At 44.2% G+C, this 16,609-nt stretch overlaps 1 protein-coding gene across 1 annotated transcript in view; it reads left to right on the top strand.

Moving 5' to 3' along the window:
- fras1 (Fraser extracellular matrix complex subunit 1) overlaps window positions 1-16,609 on the top strand; it is a 601,677-nt gene that overhangs the window by 538,791 nt on the left and 46,277 nt on the right. The window contains exons 61-63 of the mRNA XM_038791813.1: window positions 1,234-1,434; window positions 3,640-3,827; window positions 7,055-7,330. Coding sequence (XP_038647741.1) covers window positions 1,234-1,434; window positions 3,640-3,827; window positions 7,055-7,330 — 665 coding nt within the window. The remainder of the gene's footprint in view (window positions 1-1,233; window positions 1,435-3,639; window positions 3,828-7,054; window positions 7,331-16,609) is intronic.

Here is a 16,609-nt window from a genome sequence, read left to right as displayed (position 1 = left end):
AAAATGGGGAACTATAGGCCACTCAGCCTAACACCCGTCATTGGGAAAAGGCTGGAATCCGTTTTAAGGAAACATAGCAGGATATTTAGAAATTCGTAATATAGTTAGGGAGTCAACATGATTTTATAAAAAGTAAATCACGTTTGACAAATCTATGGCCTGCTCCTGGTTTAATGAAATATTGTTTCTCTGTAAAACCTTCTTTTGTGTGCAATGAGGTAAACTGTGAGCAGATTTCAGGTCGGTGGGGGCAGGGTAAATGTCAGACCCTGCCCCAAAGGCATCATTTGAGGCCTGGCTTCAGTTAGAACATCTTTGCACTCTCTCCAGTGTATGTTTTGTGATGCACTAACAAGAAATAAATGCAGTGCTTCAAGTGTAATTTAGCTGGTGCTTGTAAAGGCTTTATATAATCACTGTGGCCCTACACTTTGGCCTTTATATACTTGAACTCTAATATGCAGAGCAATACCAAAGGCAGGGTCATTTACTGACTACTAGTTCTCTATTATATGGTGTAAATAAGATAGCAAAAAGACCACAAGTAATGCCTTCCCATTTTCACAGTGGGTCAATGTATGCAAACATTATATGTTGGTATAATTCTTTCAAAGAACAAAGAAATGTACAACCCAGGAACAGGCTCTTGGTCCTCCAAGCCTGCGCCGACCATGCTGTCTGTCTAAGCTAAAACCTTTTACACTTTTGGAGTCCGTATCCCTCTATTCCCATCCTATTCATGTATTTTTAAAGATGCTCCTCAAATGGCACTATCATCCCTGCTTCCACCACCCCCTCCGACAGCGAGTTCTAGGCACCCACTACCCTCTGTATAAAAAAACTACCTTGCACATCTCCTCTAAACTTTGCCACTCACACCTTAAACCTATGTCCCCTAGTAATAGACTCTTCCACTCTGGGAAAAACCTTCTGACTATCCACTCTGACCATGCCCCTCATAATAATTTAATTAATAATTTTGATGAATATTCAATAGGAAAACCAGCTTGCAAAATTCTAACAAACAGAAAGATTGATCAGTAAGGGATTAATCAGATATAAACTGGAAGGGTTCCTCAATATTACAAGTAGTAAGAAAATTATCACAACTTAATGTACGTGCTGTCTAAATCAGATGCTTTGTTCTAACTTGCAGTATATAGTTCACATTGATCTGTTATTTATTTTAATTCTGTTCTAATGCATTCTTTTTTTTGATGTTTCCTTTTCAAGCCCCAACAATTGAATTTGAGGAGTCAACATACCAGGTGCATGAGCCTCCAGGCCCTGATGGCATTGCTATACTGAATGTCAAAGTGATCAGGAAGGGAGACCAAGACAGGACTTCAAAGATTCGCTGCAGCACTCGGGATGGATCAGCCCAGTCAGGCATAGACTACAACCCCAAGAGCAGGGTCCTTAAATTTAGCCCCAGTGAGTAATGAACAACATTTTAAAAGATTTGTCCAGACTGTACTTTCTGTGTCGGATTAAATGGGTGAACTGGTTATTTGATTGCACTCTGCCAATTAATTTACCTGTTTGAGAAACAAATTGAAGTGCATGTGGTATCACATGGCTGAAGTCAGACCACTGCAACTATGTGATAACACTCAGATACTGCAAATATAGGCTGTTACCAGGTTCATATTCTTCCACAACACACTACACCAGCATGGTGGAGCAAATTAAGGGCATTAAATATCAGGTCCAAATAAAGCAAAATAAACTAAAGGGTGCTCAATCAGGACAGCAAGGAAACAGTGAGATGGTCCAAGTCATTTCAAGAGTGATATAAGAAAATGCAATTAAAGCAGAACATGCTGGAAAACCTCTGCAGCATCTGTAGGGGCACATATGGAGGGAGAAACAACATTAATGTTTCAAGTCCAATATGACTTCTTCAGAACCAAAAAAATGCAATTATACGTTATTAAGAATGAGAAATTCCACCATTTGGTTTGGTAGGTTTCCAACAATGGCATTTCAAGAATCTGCTATTTTGAATAAATGTTGGGACCCTCGCAGCTGATATGGAGCTTAAAATATCTGCTGTCAATCAGTGAAAGTGGGAAGGTCTACAGAGCTGTGATTGGAGGAGCACCTCTGTTTCTCCCACCCTCGCTGCTGCAGCTCCTCCCTCACAGGTTCCCTCCTCCCACTCTTGCTATTCTTCCAGAGGCAAAATCTATGATTGGAGAAGCAGCAAGGACAGGAGCAAGAGATCCTGTGATTGGAGGATCTGGAGCAGTTATTCTGGGGCTGATCCCATGACTGCCGTGCAAAGACACTTTCAGTTATGTCATCATCATTCATTTGGCAAAGAGTATGAGGAGAAGAATCAGAAAATGAGAAAGAGGAGGGAACATCCGCCAGTAACGATGTTGGAGCAGGTTTGGGGTAACAGCACTCAGCCTCACACTAGGCTAAGCCCAGCTTTCATCTGGTCTACAGCTTGGGAACTGGAGGGTATTAATTAGGTTCCTTTTGCTTCTAGTGATTCTGCATTAAACTACCAGTGAGTTATGTGTTTACCAGGTGTGAGGATGTTGAGTGAGGTGGGTGCTATATCAGTCAGCTCCGATACAGTGTAGGTCACACCAAATTTGCCAGTGGGGGAGGTGGTGTTGCAGGTGTGATTAGTGTGGGGGGGGAAGATAGAGAGAGAGTCCACTCTGTACACACTCCCAAAATCCCAAACTTGCCTTGTCCTCCCACATTGGACTGGAAACAACACTCACCTGGAGATGTGACATGGTGCTCACACTGCTTAATGCACAGAAACCACAGGAAACTCCCATGCTCATGCTTTCCTCTTTCCCCACCCCTAACATCCCAGGTGACTGTTAGATCTGGTTTAAGAATGAGCCCAACTGCATTCACCTCAAGGTACTTTTACACTTCCATCTATTTGAAATGGCCTGGATGCATTTGCATTTCACCACAAAAGATAACACTGGCTATAATTTTCTGGCTCACGCAAACTGCAGTGACTTTTCTGCCTTGTGCTATAATGTCCACAAGATCCCTCGTCACAAAAATATTTTAGACCATTTTGTCTTTGGCCACTCTGAGCTCTGTATTAGTTTTGAAGTTATATTGGAATAAACCTATAATAATGCTCTGGCTTTCAATGAGATTTAAGTATTTGACTTATCATCAGATGCTGTCCTTGCAGAACCTGTGCCCATATTGTGAAAGTATTCCGAGTTGCAGCTGCTCTTCTCCCGTGGGCTATGAGTTTTGTATTGCAGCTGAATCGTACTTTTTTTTACAATCCAATGAATATTCTGAACATTGCAGCCACCGGTGAGGTCAATGGAAGGAAAATCAAGCTGAGCATATTCTGCTACTATTCTGCCTCTCCCAAAAGTTGGAAATTATCCCCAGTGTGTTTTGTGAGGAAACTAATTGCAAAAACAATAATAAGGAGCTAGTAGAGCAACACTGCAAAAGTATGTTATGATATTAAGGAAGAGAGGGTGCTGCACTAGTCTTTACTCTGCATTACTGAAGCCTCCCCCACGCTCCCATAATCTTTGGTAACTGCATCACCTTTGTGTATGTGCTACTTTTGATTCAACAAGAAATAAACATTGTAGCTTCATGACTGTTATTGATTTCATTTTTTTTCTACAGGCATTGACCACATTCTATTTAAAGTGGAAATCCTGTCCAATGATGATAGAGAGTGGCATGAATCCTTTTCTCTGGTGCTGGGCCCAGATGACCCAGTTGAGGCGATTCTTGGTGACATCACCATGGCCACAGTGACCATTCTTGACCAGGAAGCAGCAGGAAGTCTTATTTTGCCAGCACCACCTATTGTAAGTGGGCATGTCACTTGCTGACACATACTGAATGCTATCGATTTAATCTGGGTTGTGTCAAATAATACACAAAATCAACATTTCTAATTCTTGGCCGAGCAACAGCTGAACATTTAAATGTGCTCGTGCGCGTCAAAGATTGGAGACTATTTTCTCATCAGGTTTGCTTTGACTTTTGTTTGGAAAACTGACTAATTTGGTCAATAAATGTGCCAAGTGTTCCACTCAGGCTTCGACAACAGGGCCCAGGGTGAGTGGTGATTCTTATAAGCAAGCGGGTTTGATTCCACGTAGAGACGGTGATGGCAAATTGGGGTGGGGGGGGGGGGAAATGTGATAGTGGTAGGAGTCTTGGAAGGGAAACCAGTGGTACTTGTGAACTATATGCCCCAAATTGGAACAATGTGGCATTCGTGAAACAGTTTGTAGGGGCGGTGCTGGATCCGGACACTCACCAGCTAATTATTGGGGGGGGGGGGGTGATACAAATCGTGTGCTGGACGTGAAGGCGGCGGATCGATCCAGACCGAGATTGCTGGCCCGGGTCGGGACGGCAAGAATATTGTCCACATTCATGGAAGAGGTGGGGGGGAGAACCCGTGGAGGCTCACCTACCCAGGGGAAAGTGAGTTCTTATTTTTCTCCATGATACACAAAGTCTACTCGCAGATTGATTACTTCCTTAAAAGTAGAAGTCTATTGGTAGGGATTAGGGTGGCCGAATATTTGGCAGTAGTGATTTCAAATCGCGCCCCACATTAGGTGGACCTGGCGATAGCAGTGGGTCAGGAGCGCTGCAGCGGTTGACAGATAGATGGTGGGTTGTTGTCAGATTTGGGGGTCTGTGGGAGGATATCATAGGCCATCTCGGAATACATTACATATAAAAACAATGGTCTCACCCTCGACTCTGTGGGAGACACTGAAAGTGATGATCAGAGGAGAAAGTCTAGCAATTCAGTCACATGCGGATGCTGAAGCTAGGGAGGAGCTACAGAAATTGGTGGATAAGATTTTAAATGTGGATGGTAGATATGCAAGGGATCCGACCCCTGAATTGTTGATGTGCATGAAAGAACTGCAAATGCAGTTCGACTTAATGTCAGTGGACAAAACGGTGCGGCAGTTGAGGTGAGCAAAAGGTGCAGTGTATGAGTATGGGGAGAAGGCAAGTCGGCTTTTGGCGGGAGGTGGATAGGGAGATTGTTCACGTTGGGGGAATATGAAGTTGATCTCTGATCCAGAGAAGGTGAATGGTATGTTTAAGGTTTTTTATGAGCAGTTATAATGGTTGGATCCACCAAAAGATGGATGCGGGATGGTGGAGTTTTTGGGGAGTCTGGAATGTCCCACTGTGGGGAAGGAGCTACGGGAGGAGTTGATGGCCTGCTTTGTTTGAAGGACATCCAGGGAGCATCGAAGCAGATGCAATCAGGCAAGGCACCTGATTAGAGGAAGGGATGTGGTGTGAGGCCGTACTAGAGGAAGGGATGTGGTGTGAGGCATTGAGGGGGGTGAATGCGATATGGTCTTGCCTCATTCAGTTAAAGGTAGTTTCAGTGTGCACCTCACTGGAGCGAGGATGAGCAGCTTTTTTGAAGGGACTGGAGATAGGTGCGAGCGTGTTCAAAGGAACCCACCTGCACATGTTTTGCTCATGCCCCAGGCTGGTGGAGTTTTGGGGGTTCTTTTTTGGCACCCATATTGGCGATCCTGAATGTGAGGGTACAGCCCTGCCTATTGGTTGCGATTTTTGGGGTCACCGATGTGCTGGAAATGCGGATGGGAGCAGGGGCCGATATGCTTGCCTTCCCTTTGGTGGTGGCATGGAGACGTATCCTATTGGGCTGCAGGATAGCGGCACCACCAAAGGCTCAGTGTGGATGAGTGAATTGATGGGTTGGTGTGCCTCGAGAAGGTCAACTATGCCTTGAGAGGTCGATTGAGGGGTTCTGTCAAAGATGGCAGACATTTATAGTGTATTTCAAAAAATTTGTCAGTGCTAGAGTGTAAAGTTGGGGAGGGGGTTTGTTTGTTTATAGGCGGGGTAGGTGGAGGGCGGATGGGTGCGAGTAGGGGTGAGAGTCTTTGTAAAAAGTGCTTATTTGTGGAATTTTGTTAAAAACGTTTGTTATGATACTCATCTTTAATATTCTTTTGTGTGAAATGTTAAAAATGTGATTAAAATAATTTCCAAAAAAAGAATTTGGTCAGTGAAGGGGGCAGAATGTTTTACTCCGAATCAACATCTATTTTACGTCACTCACAAATTTCCAGCTGCTGAAATCAGAAACAGCAGTAGGTGTCCACCTGAAACAGACAGGAATTTAATATATGTTCCATGTGTAACCCGCACAATTCATTGTTACAGCCCAGGGACGTTGGCATGCTGGGTTATCAACTATTACAATAATAATAATCTTTATCATCACAAGTAGGCTTACATTAACACTGCAATGAAGTTACTGTGAAAAGCCCCTAACTAATGAAAGTATATGGAAATTCATATACTTCAGAGACATTATTCTGCTGTTTAGCCACAAGTTCAGTTTTGCCACCAGTGTCATTGCTGCCATTTCTGATGGAATGGAAATCTCCCCAATTCAAATTTTTGGAGGATAAAGAGGTTCAATAGTGTACTACCAGAGCAATTAAGCTACAGCTAAGATATTCTGTGTTGTCCTCCTCCCTCCCCAGTCAGTAATCGTTTAGTGCGTCTTGTTTTGGCAGCTTCTGGGTGCCATTTGGACACAGCAACACCTAGGTTCAATGCCTGACCAGAGGTCCACAGAAATGTTCCACTCTGGTGTCGGGAATTTATGCTGCAGGGACATATCTGATTTCTGCCTGTAGATAACTTTCTCGCTCCACTATGGTTTCAGTGGAGCAGTGGCCCTCATTGAGTTTTTGGGGATTATTACATACAGTTGAAGTTCAATCACAAGATTGGTTTCCTATGCGTCAGGACAAAATCTGAATATCGAAATAATTAAGTTTTTAACCGTTCAGAAGGAAAGTCTCAACTACATGGGGGTAGAAATTGGAATGTGTTGTGCCTTTTTTTTCTGTGTAAGATATGTACAAAGTATGTCAGTTTACCTGTGATGCATCCCAGTACAAGTGTGTTGTAAAATGCAACTCTAATATAAGCACATTAGGTGCTTTAAACACTGAAATACATTTGGGTTCATCTCAAAATTTTATTGGTGTCTATATTGCTCCAGGTTGTCTCTTTGGTTGATTATGATCACGTTGAAGAAGTGACAAAGGAAGGAATAAAAAAGAACCCATCCCCTGGCTACCCGCTGGTATGTGTGACACCATGTGATGCACATTTTCCCAAGTATTCTGTTATGAAAGAACGCTGCGACGAAGCAGGAATTAACCAGTCTACTGTCCGCTTCAGCTGGGAAGTAGCCACACCCACAGATACAAGTGGAGCCAGATCTCCCTTTGAGACTGTAACAGATAACACCCCCTTCACCAGCATCAACCATATGGTAAGTGTAGAAAACAATGCACCTTTCGGGGAACTCACAACGGCCAAAAGGTCAGACAAAAGCAATGTTGGATTTTATTGGCCTTTCAGCAATACAAAACTGAAAGTGATTGTAATGGATGTTTTGGCAGTGGTAATTGTGTTAGTTTCCTGAGAAGGAATGAAATAGCCAGGTTGATGGGATTGAGGTTAACTACAACATGATAGGCTTGTTCAAACTGAAGCTCTGCTCCTGCTCTTAGATGTTGACATCAGTACTAAAGTGTCACCATCATTACTGATTTTTCTAAATAAAATTGAGGTTCATGAGCTGCTATTTCTCCTACCTCCATACTAACATCACAGTAATTTATTTTTTAAATATATATTAATTCTCTGGATGTGAATGTTGCTGGCAGACCAGCATTCATAGTCCATCCTTCGTTGCCCTGGGAATCTTGCGCTGAACCCCCTTTTTTGAAATGGTGTAGTCCATATGACGAATGTGCACGCTCAATATTGTACGGTAAAGAATTATATATATATCGATGAAAAATATATTCCCAAATCGGCCTGGGGTGTAATGTGGAAGAGAACATCAAGTGGTGATTTTCAGATACGCCTCTGCCTTTGTCCTTCTAGGTAGTGCAAATTTCAGGTTTGGTTTTCCCCACTTTTTTCTTCCCTCTTATCCTGAAGGCACTAATTCTTAATTGGGTAAAGAAACATGGTGCCCCTGCATTAATTAATTAATTGAATTAATCGAAAATTATCAATGACTTTTTTTGGAATAGACTTTGAATTCAAATTTAATGAAATTCAGCATTTCAATGGGAAGCAGCTTGAACTCGGAATTGTTAACTCTGTTATGCTCCTGGTCCTTTGAAATCATTAAATAACACTGTACTGTTGCATGCTGTCTCCATTTCTTCCAAAGGATGGCACTGTAACCTCTTAAAAACTAACCATTACAACAATTTGCATTTGTATTGCATCCATTATGTGGCGACATGCTTCAGTGAAGCACAATTAGACAATATCACCACTGAGGCAAAGCGAAGCTATTCAAAGGATGACTGAAAGCTTGGTCAAAGAGTTGCATTTAAATGAATGTTGTAAAGGAAAGAAGGTGGAGAGAGGGAAAATATTAGCGAGAGAAGATATTAAAGGTTGATTTTACATTTATACAGCATCTTTCATGACCTTACGATGACCCAAAGTGTTTCATAACCAGTGAAGTACTTATAAAGTGTAGTTGCTGTTGAGGACTGAAGGAGTCAGCTAGGGAATCCATTGTTGAAGATCCTCTGGCAATGGTTTGATAAATAAGAGTTGAACTGATCAATCCTACCAATCCAGATATGGTGGGGAGACATTTGTTGGAGGATAGTGTGATTTACCTTGTCACAGACTGCAAGGAGATTGAATAAAAGAAATAGGAAGTGTATCCAATGGTCACAATCACAGTAGACCTCACTTTGATGTTGCTTAGGACTGTTTCAGTGCGGTCGTGGAGTAGGAGATGGATCCAGGCTGAAGAGATTCAAACATGGAGTTATGGGAAAGATGGACTTAGATCTCGCAAGTGACATGTTTAATGCGGTCAGGAATTGTAGGGAAATGGTGATAAGAGAACAGGAACTTGGGCCAGACTTTTACAGTACACAAATCCCTCCCCCATCCCCCTGCCCACGCAGGTTCTTTTCCCTCTTGGCTGAATGGCCTCTTATTCCTTTTTTAAAAAAATGTATTTTATTACAAGCATACATCAAAACAGGTTACAGCGAATCAACACCCCGGGAAATATGTTTCCCAGCAATCAACTATACAGTCTGTACAGAATTTTCCCCTTTTTCACCTCCCACCCCTGTGATGAGCAGCCCCTCAAACACGGTCACAAACATCCATCACCTTTCCTCAAACCCCACTGAAGAGCCCCTTAGCTCATACTTTACCTTCTCTAATCTCAGCAAGTCGTACAGGTAATCCAACCAAGCCGCTAACCCTGGTGGCGATGTCGACCGCCACTCCAGCAAACTTTGCCGCCGTGCAATCAGAGAGGCAAAGGCCATGACATCGGCCTTCCTCCTCTCCCTGAGCTCCAGCTTCTCTGAAACCACAAATATTGCGACCAAAGTGTCCGCGTCCACCTTCTCCTCCACTATCCTGGCTAAGACCGCAAACACTCCTGCCCAGAACCTTCCCAATTGTCTGCAACCCCAAAATATGTGTGTGTGATTTGCAGGCCCCGCCCACACCTCATTCGCTTATCTGCTAGCCCCTGAAAGAACTCACTCATTCTCGCCCGAGTCATATGCACCCTGTGCACCACCTTAAACAGCATCAGGCTCATCCTTGCACAAGAGGGGGTCACGTTTACACTTCATACTTCCCAATTAATCTCCCCTCCCAACTCTGCTTCCCATTTCTCCTTGATCTTCACCACCAGCTTGCCTCCCTGCTCCCCCAGCCACTTGTATATATCCCCATTTCTTCCCTCCCCTTCATGACCTCTCATTCCTGATCTTCCTTATTCCTTTCCGAAAACAGCTTTTATAAAGCAAACTTTTTAGGAACTGAAAATAGCTTTAAAACATGTGAAACGGGTGGTCATGACAAAAGCAACCACATGTTGGTGTAAGGATTTTTTTAACTCCATTTGCACTGCATCACTTCCATTAATGGTCTTGCTTTAATATTTATGTAATATTTTCCAGTGAGCTAAACCGTGAGGGCAAACATTTCAAATAGCAATATATTAAGCTGTTATTACATTGTCAGACCCGGTTTTGCTCTGTCAAGTTTAATTAATTCCTCTGATTTACTTAAATCCATCAAAATCACCCTTCAGTCTCGGACATTCTTACTATAGTCCCACGGTAACAATTCTGCATTGTACACACACAATGGTCTTTGAAAAGTTTTCATCACAACACACGAATGTCATCAAACATAACAGCCATTCTGCAAAAAACAATCTGCCATTGGTTTTATGCATCGATCCTGACTATTTATTGAATTACCATTGAAATAGTAGGTGTGGAGAATCATCAAGAATACATTTAAATATTTAAATACCTGTACTTGGGAACTATTTCAAATCCTCTCACTTCAAATCAAAGTTACATATGCCAGTTTTTTGGAAGTAAGGTTTTCATGAACTGACGATCCATGAGAAAAACCTGGTCTGTTGCAGTCAAGTGGCAGATGGCCAAGGTTAAAAACTTGTAGTTCTGAATGGACCAAGGCTTCAAGTCACATTCATGACCGTGGAGGAGTGTGATGTTGGTTCTTATTATGTAAAATTGGTTTGATTAGAAAGTCACGGGTTTAGTTTCTGCTAATAGCCTAGTCTGGGTGCAGTCGGTTAAACTAGCACAAACGAACGGGGAATTTTATATGTGGGAAACACCTCAAACCACTTATTGGAAATTATCAAATACCTTTCAGAAGTCCAGATATACAACATATACAGGATCCCCATTATCCACTTTGCATGTTACGTCTTCGAAGAACTCTAGCAAATGAGTCAAACATGATTTGCCCTTCATAAAACCATGCTGACTCTGATGGATAGCGCTTTGGCTTTCCAAATGTCTAGATATCACTTCCTTGATAATTGATTCTAACAATTTCCCAACAACAGATGTTAGACTAACTGGTCTGTAATTTCCCCCATTCTGCCTCCCTCCCTTTTTGAATAAGGGCGTTACGTTCGCATTTTTCCAATCCAATGGAACCTTTCCTGAGTCCAGGGAATTTGGGAATATTGTAACCAATGGATCCACTATCTCTACCGCCACTTCCTTTAACACCCTAGGATGTAGGCCATCAGGCCCTGAGGACTTGTCTGCCTTCAATCCCAATAGTTTGTTGAGTACAGTTTCGTTATTGATGTTGATTGTTCCAAGTTCCTCCTTTTCTATTACCTCTGAATTGCCCGTTCCTGGAGGAATGGTAATAGTGTTCTCCACCGTGAAAACTGAGGCAAAGTATTGCTTTAGCATCTTTGTTATTTCTGTGTTCCCCACTATTAACTCTCTGGTTTCATCTTCGAAGGGACCAACATTCACTTTAGTGACTCTCTTCCCTTTAAGAAGCTTTATGATATTTTGCACTAGTTTTCTTTCATAATTTACCTTAGCTCTTTTTATTACTTTCTTAGTATCTCTTTGTTTATGTTTGAAAATTTCAAACTTTTATTTTATTTTTATTTTTATTTGCTTAATAATCTTTATTGTCACAGTAGGCTTACATTAACATTGCAATGAAGTAGGGAAGCACGGTGGCACAATGGTTAGCATTGCTGCCTACGGCGCTGAGGACCTGGGTTCGAATCCCGGCCCTGGGTCACTGTCTGTGAGGAGTTTGCACATTCTCCCCGTGTCTGCGTGGGTTTCGCCCCCACAACCCAAAGATGTGCAGGTTAGGTGGATTGGCCACATTAAATTGCCCCTTAATTGGAAAAAATAATTGGGTACTCTAAAATTTAAAAAAAAACATTGCAATGAAGTTACTGTGAAAAGCCCTAGTCGTCACATTCCGGCGCCTGTTCGGGTACACAGAGGGAGAATTCAGAATGTCCAAATTACCTAACAGCACGTCTTTCGGGACTTGTGGGAGGAATCCCGAGCGCTCGGAGGAAACCCACACAGACCCAGGGAGAATGTGCAGACTCAGCACAGACAGAGACCCAGCCGGGAATTGAACCTGGGACCCTGGCGCTGTGAAGCCACTGTGTTACAGTGCCTTACAGACTGCCACTGGCCGTTTTTGTCTTTATATTGTCCTTGACCTCCTTGTTTAGCCATGAATGTTTTTTTTACCCCTCTTGCCATCTTTCTTCCTCACTGGGATACATTTTATTTGGGAGAAATTAAGGGCGCGATTATCCGCTCCCGTGCGGCATCGGTAAGGCCGTTGTGAACTCGGCCGAATTTCACGACGGCGTCGGAGGCCGCTCCTCGCACCCTATTCACCCCCCCCCCCCCCAGGGGGCTAGGAGCGGCGTTGTGAGAAACACGGCCACCGGGCCTTGACGCTTGTGTCAAAGCGGTGCACCGAGAATTACGCGACGGCGCGCCTAAGTGACGTCAGCCGCGCGTGCGCAGGTTGGCCGGCTCCAACCCGCGCATGCGCGGTTGCCGTCTTCCCCTCGGCTGCCCCACAAGACGTGGCAGCTTGATCTTGCAGGGTGGTGGAGGGGAAAGAGTCCGTCTCTTGGTGGGCACCGATCGCAGGCCAGCCCCCTCCCGAGCACGGGCGTGGTGCTCAATCCCCTCTCCGCGCCCCACAGGCCCCAAACTTACCTTTCGCGCTATGTTCACGCTGGCTGCCGGCGTGAACAGGTCGGGAATGTCAGGCCGCTCGGCCCATCCGGGCTGGAGAATCACCGGTCGCCATGAAAAACGGTGAGCGGCGATTCTCCGAGCGGGGGGTGGGAGAATCGCGGGGGGTGCCAGGGCGGCGTGTCGTGATTCGTCCGGCCCTCCCGCGATTCTCCCACCCGGCGTGGGGAGCGGAGAATCGCGCCCTAAGTATCTGCTTAAACTACTGCCACTGCTCATCGATTGTCCTACCTTTTAGTCTTCCCGCCAACTGTACTCAGGCTAAATTTGTCCTCATGCGTACGTAATTTCCTTTGTTTAATTCCAGAACGCAAGTGTGGAACTCCACTTTCTCCCCACAAACTGAATTTTGAATTCAACAATACCATGGTCACGGCTCTCTAGAAGACTATTAACTATGAGGTCATTAATTAAACCCTCCTCACTACAATACCAAGTCCAGAATAACCTGCTCCTTTCTTCCCCAACATACTGTTCCAAGAAACAATCTCTCTACATTCAATGAACTCTCCCTCAAGGCTACCATTGCCAATTTGATTCTTCCAGTCTATGTGCATATTAAAATCACCCATGATTATTGTTGTACCTTTCTTACAAGCCCCCAGTATTTCCTGGTTAATACTGTACCCCACTGTGGAACTACTGTTTGAGGACCTAAAGATTACTCCTACCAAGCACTTATTCCCTTCGCTACTTCTTATTTTTACCCAGACTGATTCTTGATCTCCAGTGCTATGTCATTTCTCATTACAGTGTTTGATCCCTTGCTTCACCAGCAGGGATACACCACCTCCTTTTCCTTTCAGTCTATCTTTCCAAAATACTGTATACCCTAGGATATTCAATTCTCAGACCTGGGCCGGGATTCTCCCCTACCCGGTGGGGCGGGGTTCCCGGCGGGACGGAGTGGCGTGTACCACTCCGGCGTCAGGCCTCCCCAAAGGTGCGGAATTCTCCGCACCTTTAGGGGCTAGGCCCGCGCCGGAGTGGTTCCCGCTCCGCCGGCTGGCACGACCGGCCTTTGGTGCCCCGCCAGCCGGGGCCGAAAAGCCTCCGCCGACCGGCGGAAGTCCGCGCATGCGCCGGTGCGTCAGCGGCTGCTGACATCATACCAGCGCATGCACAGGGGAGGGGGTCTCTTCCGCCCCCGCCATGGTGAAGGCCATGTCGGGGGCAGAAGAAAAAGAGTGCCCCCCCACGGCACAGTCCCGCCCGCCGATCGGTGGGCCCCGATCGCGGGCCAGGCCTCCGTGGGGGCATCCCCCCGGGTCAGATCGCCCCCCAGGAGCCCGCCCACGCCGCCGGTACCAGAGGTGGTTTAAATCACGCCAGCGGGAAAGGCCTGTCAGCGGCAGGGCTTCGGCCCATCGCGGGCCGGAGAATCGCCGCGGGGGCCTGCTGACCGGCGTAGCGCAATTCCCGCCCCCGCCGAATTTCGGGGGGCGTAGAATTCGGAACACGGCGGGGGCGGGATTGACGCCGGCCCTGGGCGATTAGGGTTCCGCCCCTGGTCTCCCTGTAACCATGTTTCAGTAATTGGCACCAAATCATTCCCTTTTGTTTCTATTTGCAGTTTTAATTAAGTTCGTTACAAATGCTTTGTGTATTAAATACAAGCTTTTAATTTTGTCCAGTGTTAAACTTTCTTACCCATCCAGAACTCCTTGGTGCACAAAGACATTCAACCGGTCTGTCCATCGCCTTCATTTTCTGGTAACCATCCGCCACGTCGCTAACCTGTACTTTTACCTCCTCCTTTAATTTGGGTTTTCTAATTTCCCCTCCAACTGAACCCCCCCCCTCCATTTACTTTAAAGCGCTATCTACAGCCCTAGTTGCACGATTCACTTGGACTCTGGTCCCAGCATGATTCAGATGAAGACCGTCCCATCTGAACAGTTCCCTCCTTCCCCAGTACGGATGCCAATGTCCCATGAATTCAAACCCATTTCTCACACACCAATCTTTGAGCCAGGCATTTACCTCCTTAATCTTATTGACCCTGTGCCAATTAGCTTGTGGCTCAGGTAGTAATTCAGAGATTATTACCTTTTTGGTTCTGCTTTTTAATTTAGCTCCTAGCTGTTCATACTCCCTTAGCAGAACTTCTATCCTTGTTGTACCTTTGTCGTTGAAAAAAAATGCAGAAACTACCAAGCAACGTATAGGTCAAGTAAACAGAGTAAAGTGAATTATGCTGTTTCACCCAGACTGCATTATGTTCGCATAAGTGGATGTTTAAAATAATTCCTTACAAATGTATTCACATTTTTATTTAATTTTTATGGACCTCTAAAGTATAGAGAACACTTTAATACATTCCATTGTGTTACGTGAACAGCACCTTATCTCTTTACAGCCATCAATACTAACAGTTTTAAATATCTTCTGATTCATGAATAAACATTAAAAGCACAACTATCATCATTCCCAAATTCGGAATACCCTTTCCTCTCTGAAAACACGGAGAGAATGTGCAAACTTCACATGGATAGCGACCCAGAGCCGGGATCGAACCTGAGACCTCGGCACTGTGAGGCAGCAGTGTTATCCACTGCGCCACCGTGCTGCCCGCACTCTTTCAGTTCGCAGTATTTTAATGGTGGAAAACATGCCCCTCCTCAACCTTTTTAAAAAATGATTAACAGTAGTAACAGTGGGCACCAAAATTCACACTGCTGCAGCTGGGGTGGTTCTTTTCTGAATTTGGGATGAAGGCACATGTTTTGATCAGGGGTGGAGAGAGCTTTCGTATACTATATGCAATAGAGCAGTTGCGAGTTCCAATTCCTCATTGACGCCAACAACTGAGTACAAAAAAAAATCAATACCATTTAGTACAATGAAGTGGCTTTGATGTAGCTTGCGCTCTGCCTTCCTGGACTGGGGCTGATCAGAATACAAAGAGCTGCCACCTTAGAGGGAAGAAATTGAAAAAGGAAGCAAAGCACTGAAAGTTACAGATAATGTAGTTATAAGAAAGTCATTTAACTTTAAAACCTAGTCACAGATTAAAGGAAATGATTGTAAAATTAGCAAACGCAGACATTAGAAGACTGTTTCCCTCATTCTAGTGGATAGGTAGAATAGTCTATCATCAAAGATAATTAATGCAATGCTAATTAAAGCTTAAAATCAGCTTTAAAATTAAAGCTTGAACGGATGTCTGATTATGAAAAGGATTGAAGTCTAAAAGTACTGTATAGGGATAGATGATCAAATACTCTTTGAACAACTCTAGCTCCAGGCCTTTTGGCACCATCAGTACACCATCTATAGCATGTACTCATGCAGCTGAATGATACAGGCGAACACTTGATTGGCACTGTGGAGTTTTACTAATTTCTCTGGGGCTAGGGAAGGGAGGGAAAAGAAATTCTAGAATTTTGTTTCCTCGGATTTTGTGAGATGAAACAAATTCGAGAGACTTGTTCAAACAATAATTTATATTTATATGGCATCTTTAAGTACTGCAATAAAATGCCCAAGGTGCTTCACATGAGTATTCGGTAAAAAGATATGAAATCAAGCCACATAACATATTGCGGCAAAGGATTAGCCTAAGAGGTAGGTTTTAAGGAGCGTCTGAATGGCTCATTTAAATGTGCTGAACTGGATCACACCCAGCGAGGGCATGATCCAGATTGCGCCGGTGGAGCGAGTCATCTGACTCGTGATCGGTCCGGCACAGAGCCTGATTTGGGCTCTTGTGGGATTCATCCATTGCGCTTGCGGAGGTTGAACCGCGCCTTTGTGCTTTGAAATGATTTTGCTGAGGGGCAGCAGGTAGATAGCAAATAGTGCAGATCAAGCATAGCTCTTTGAGGGACAATACATTGTTTACATTGGTCACAGTCACATATGATGTAATTTGTGGCATTTTGTCTTGAACAAAATGTGATGGGGTTTTCCTATTGTATTAAAATTTATTTGATGTTACTAAAAACATTAAG

The sequence above is a fragment of the Scyliorhinus canicula genome, chromosome 3 (genome assembly GCF_902713615.1).
Source record: "Scyliorhinus canicula chromosome 3, sScyCan1.1, whole genome shotgun sequence".
NCBI classification, from domain to species: Eukaryota; Metazoa; Chordata; class Chondrichthyes; order Carcharhiniformes; family Scyliorhinidae; genus Scyliorhinus; species Scyliorhinus canicula.
This window is presented reverse-complemented; position numbering and strand designations above follow the sequence as displayed.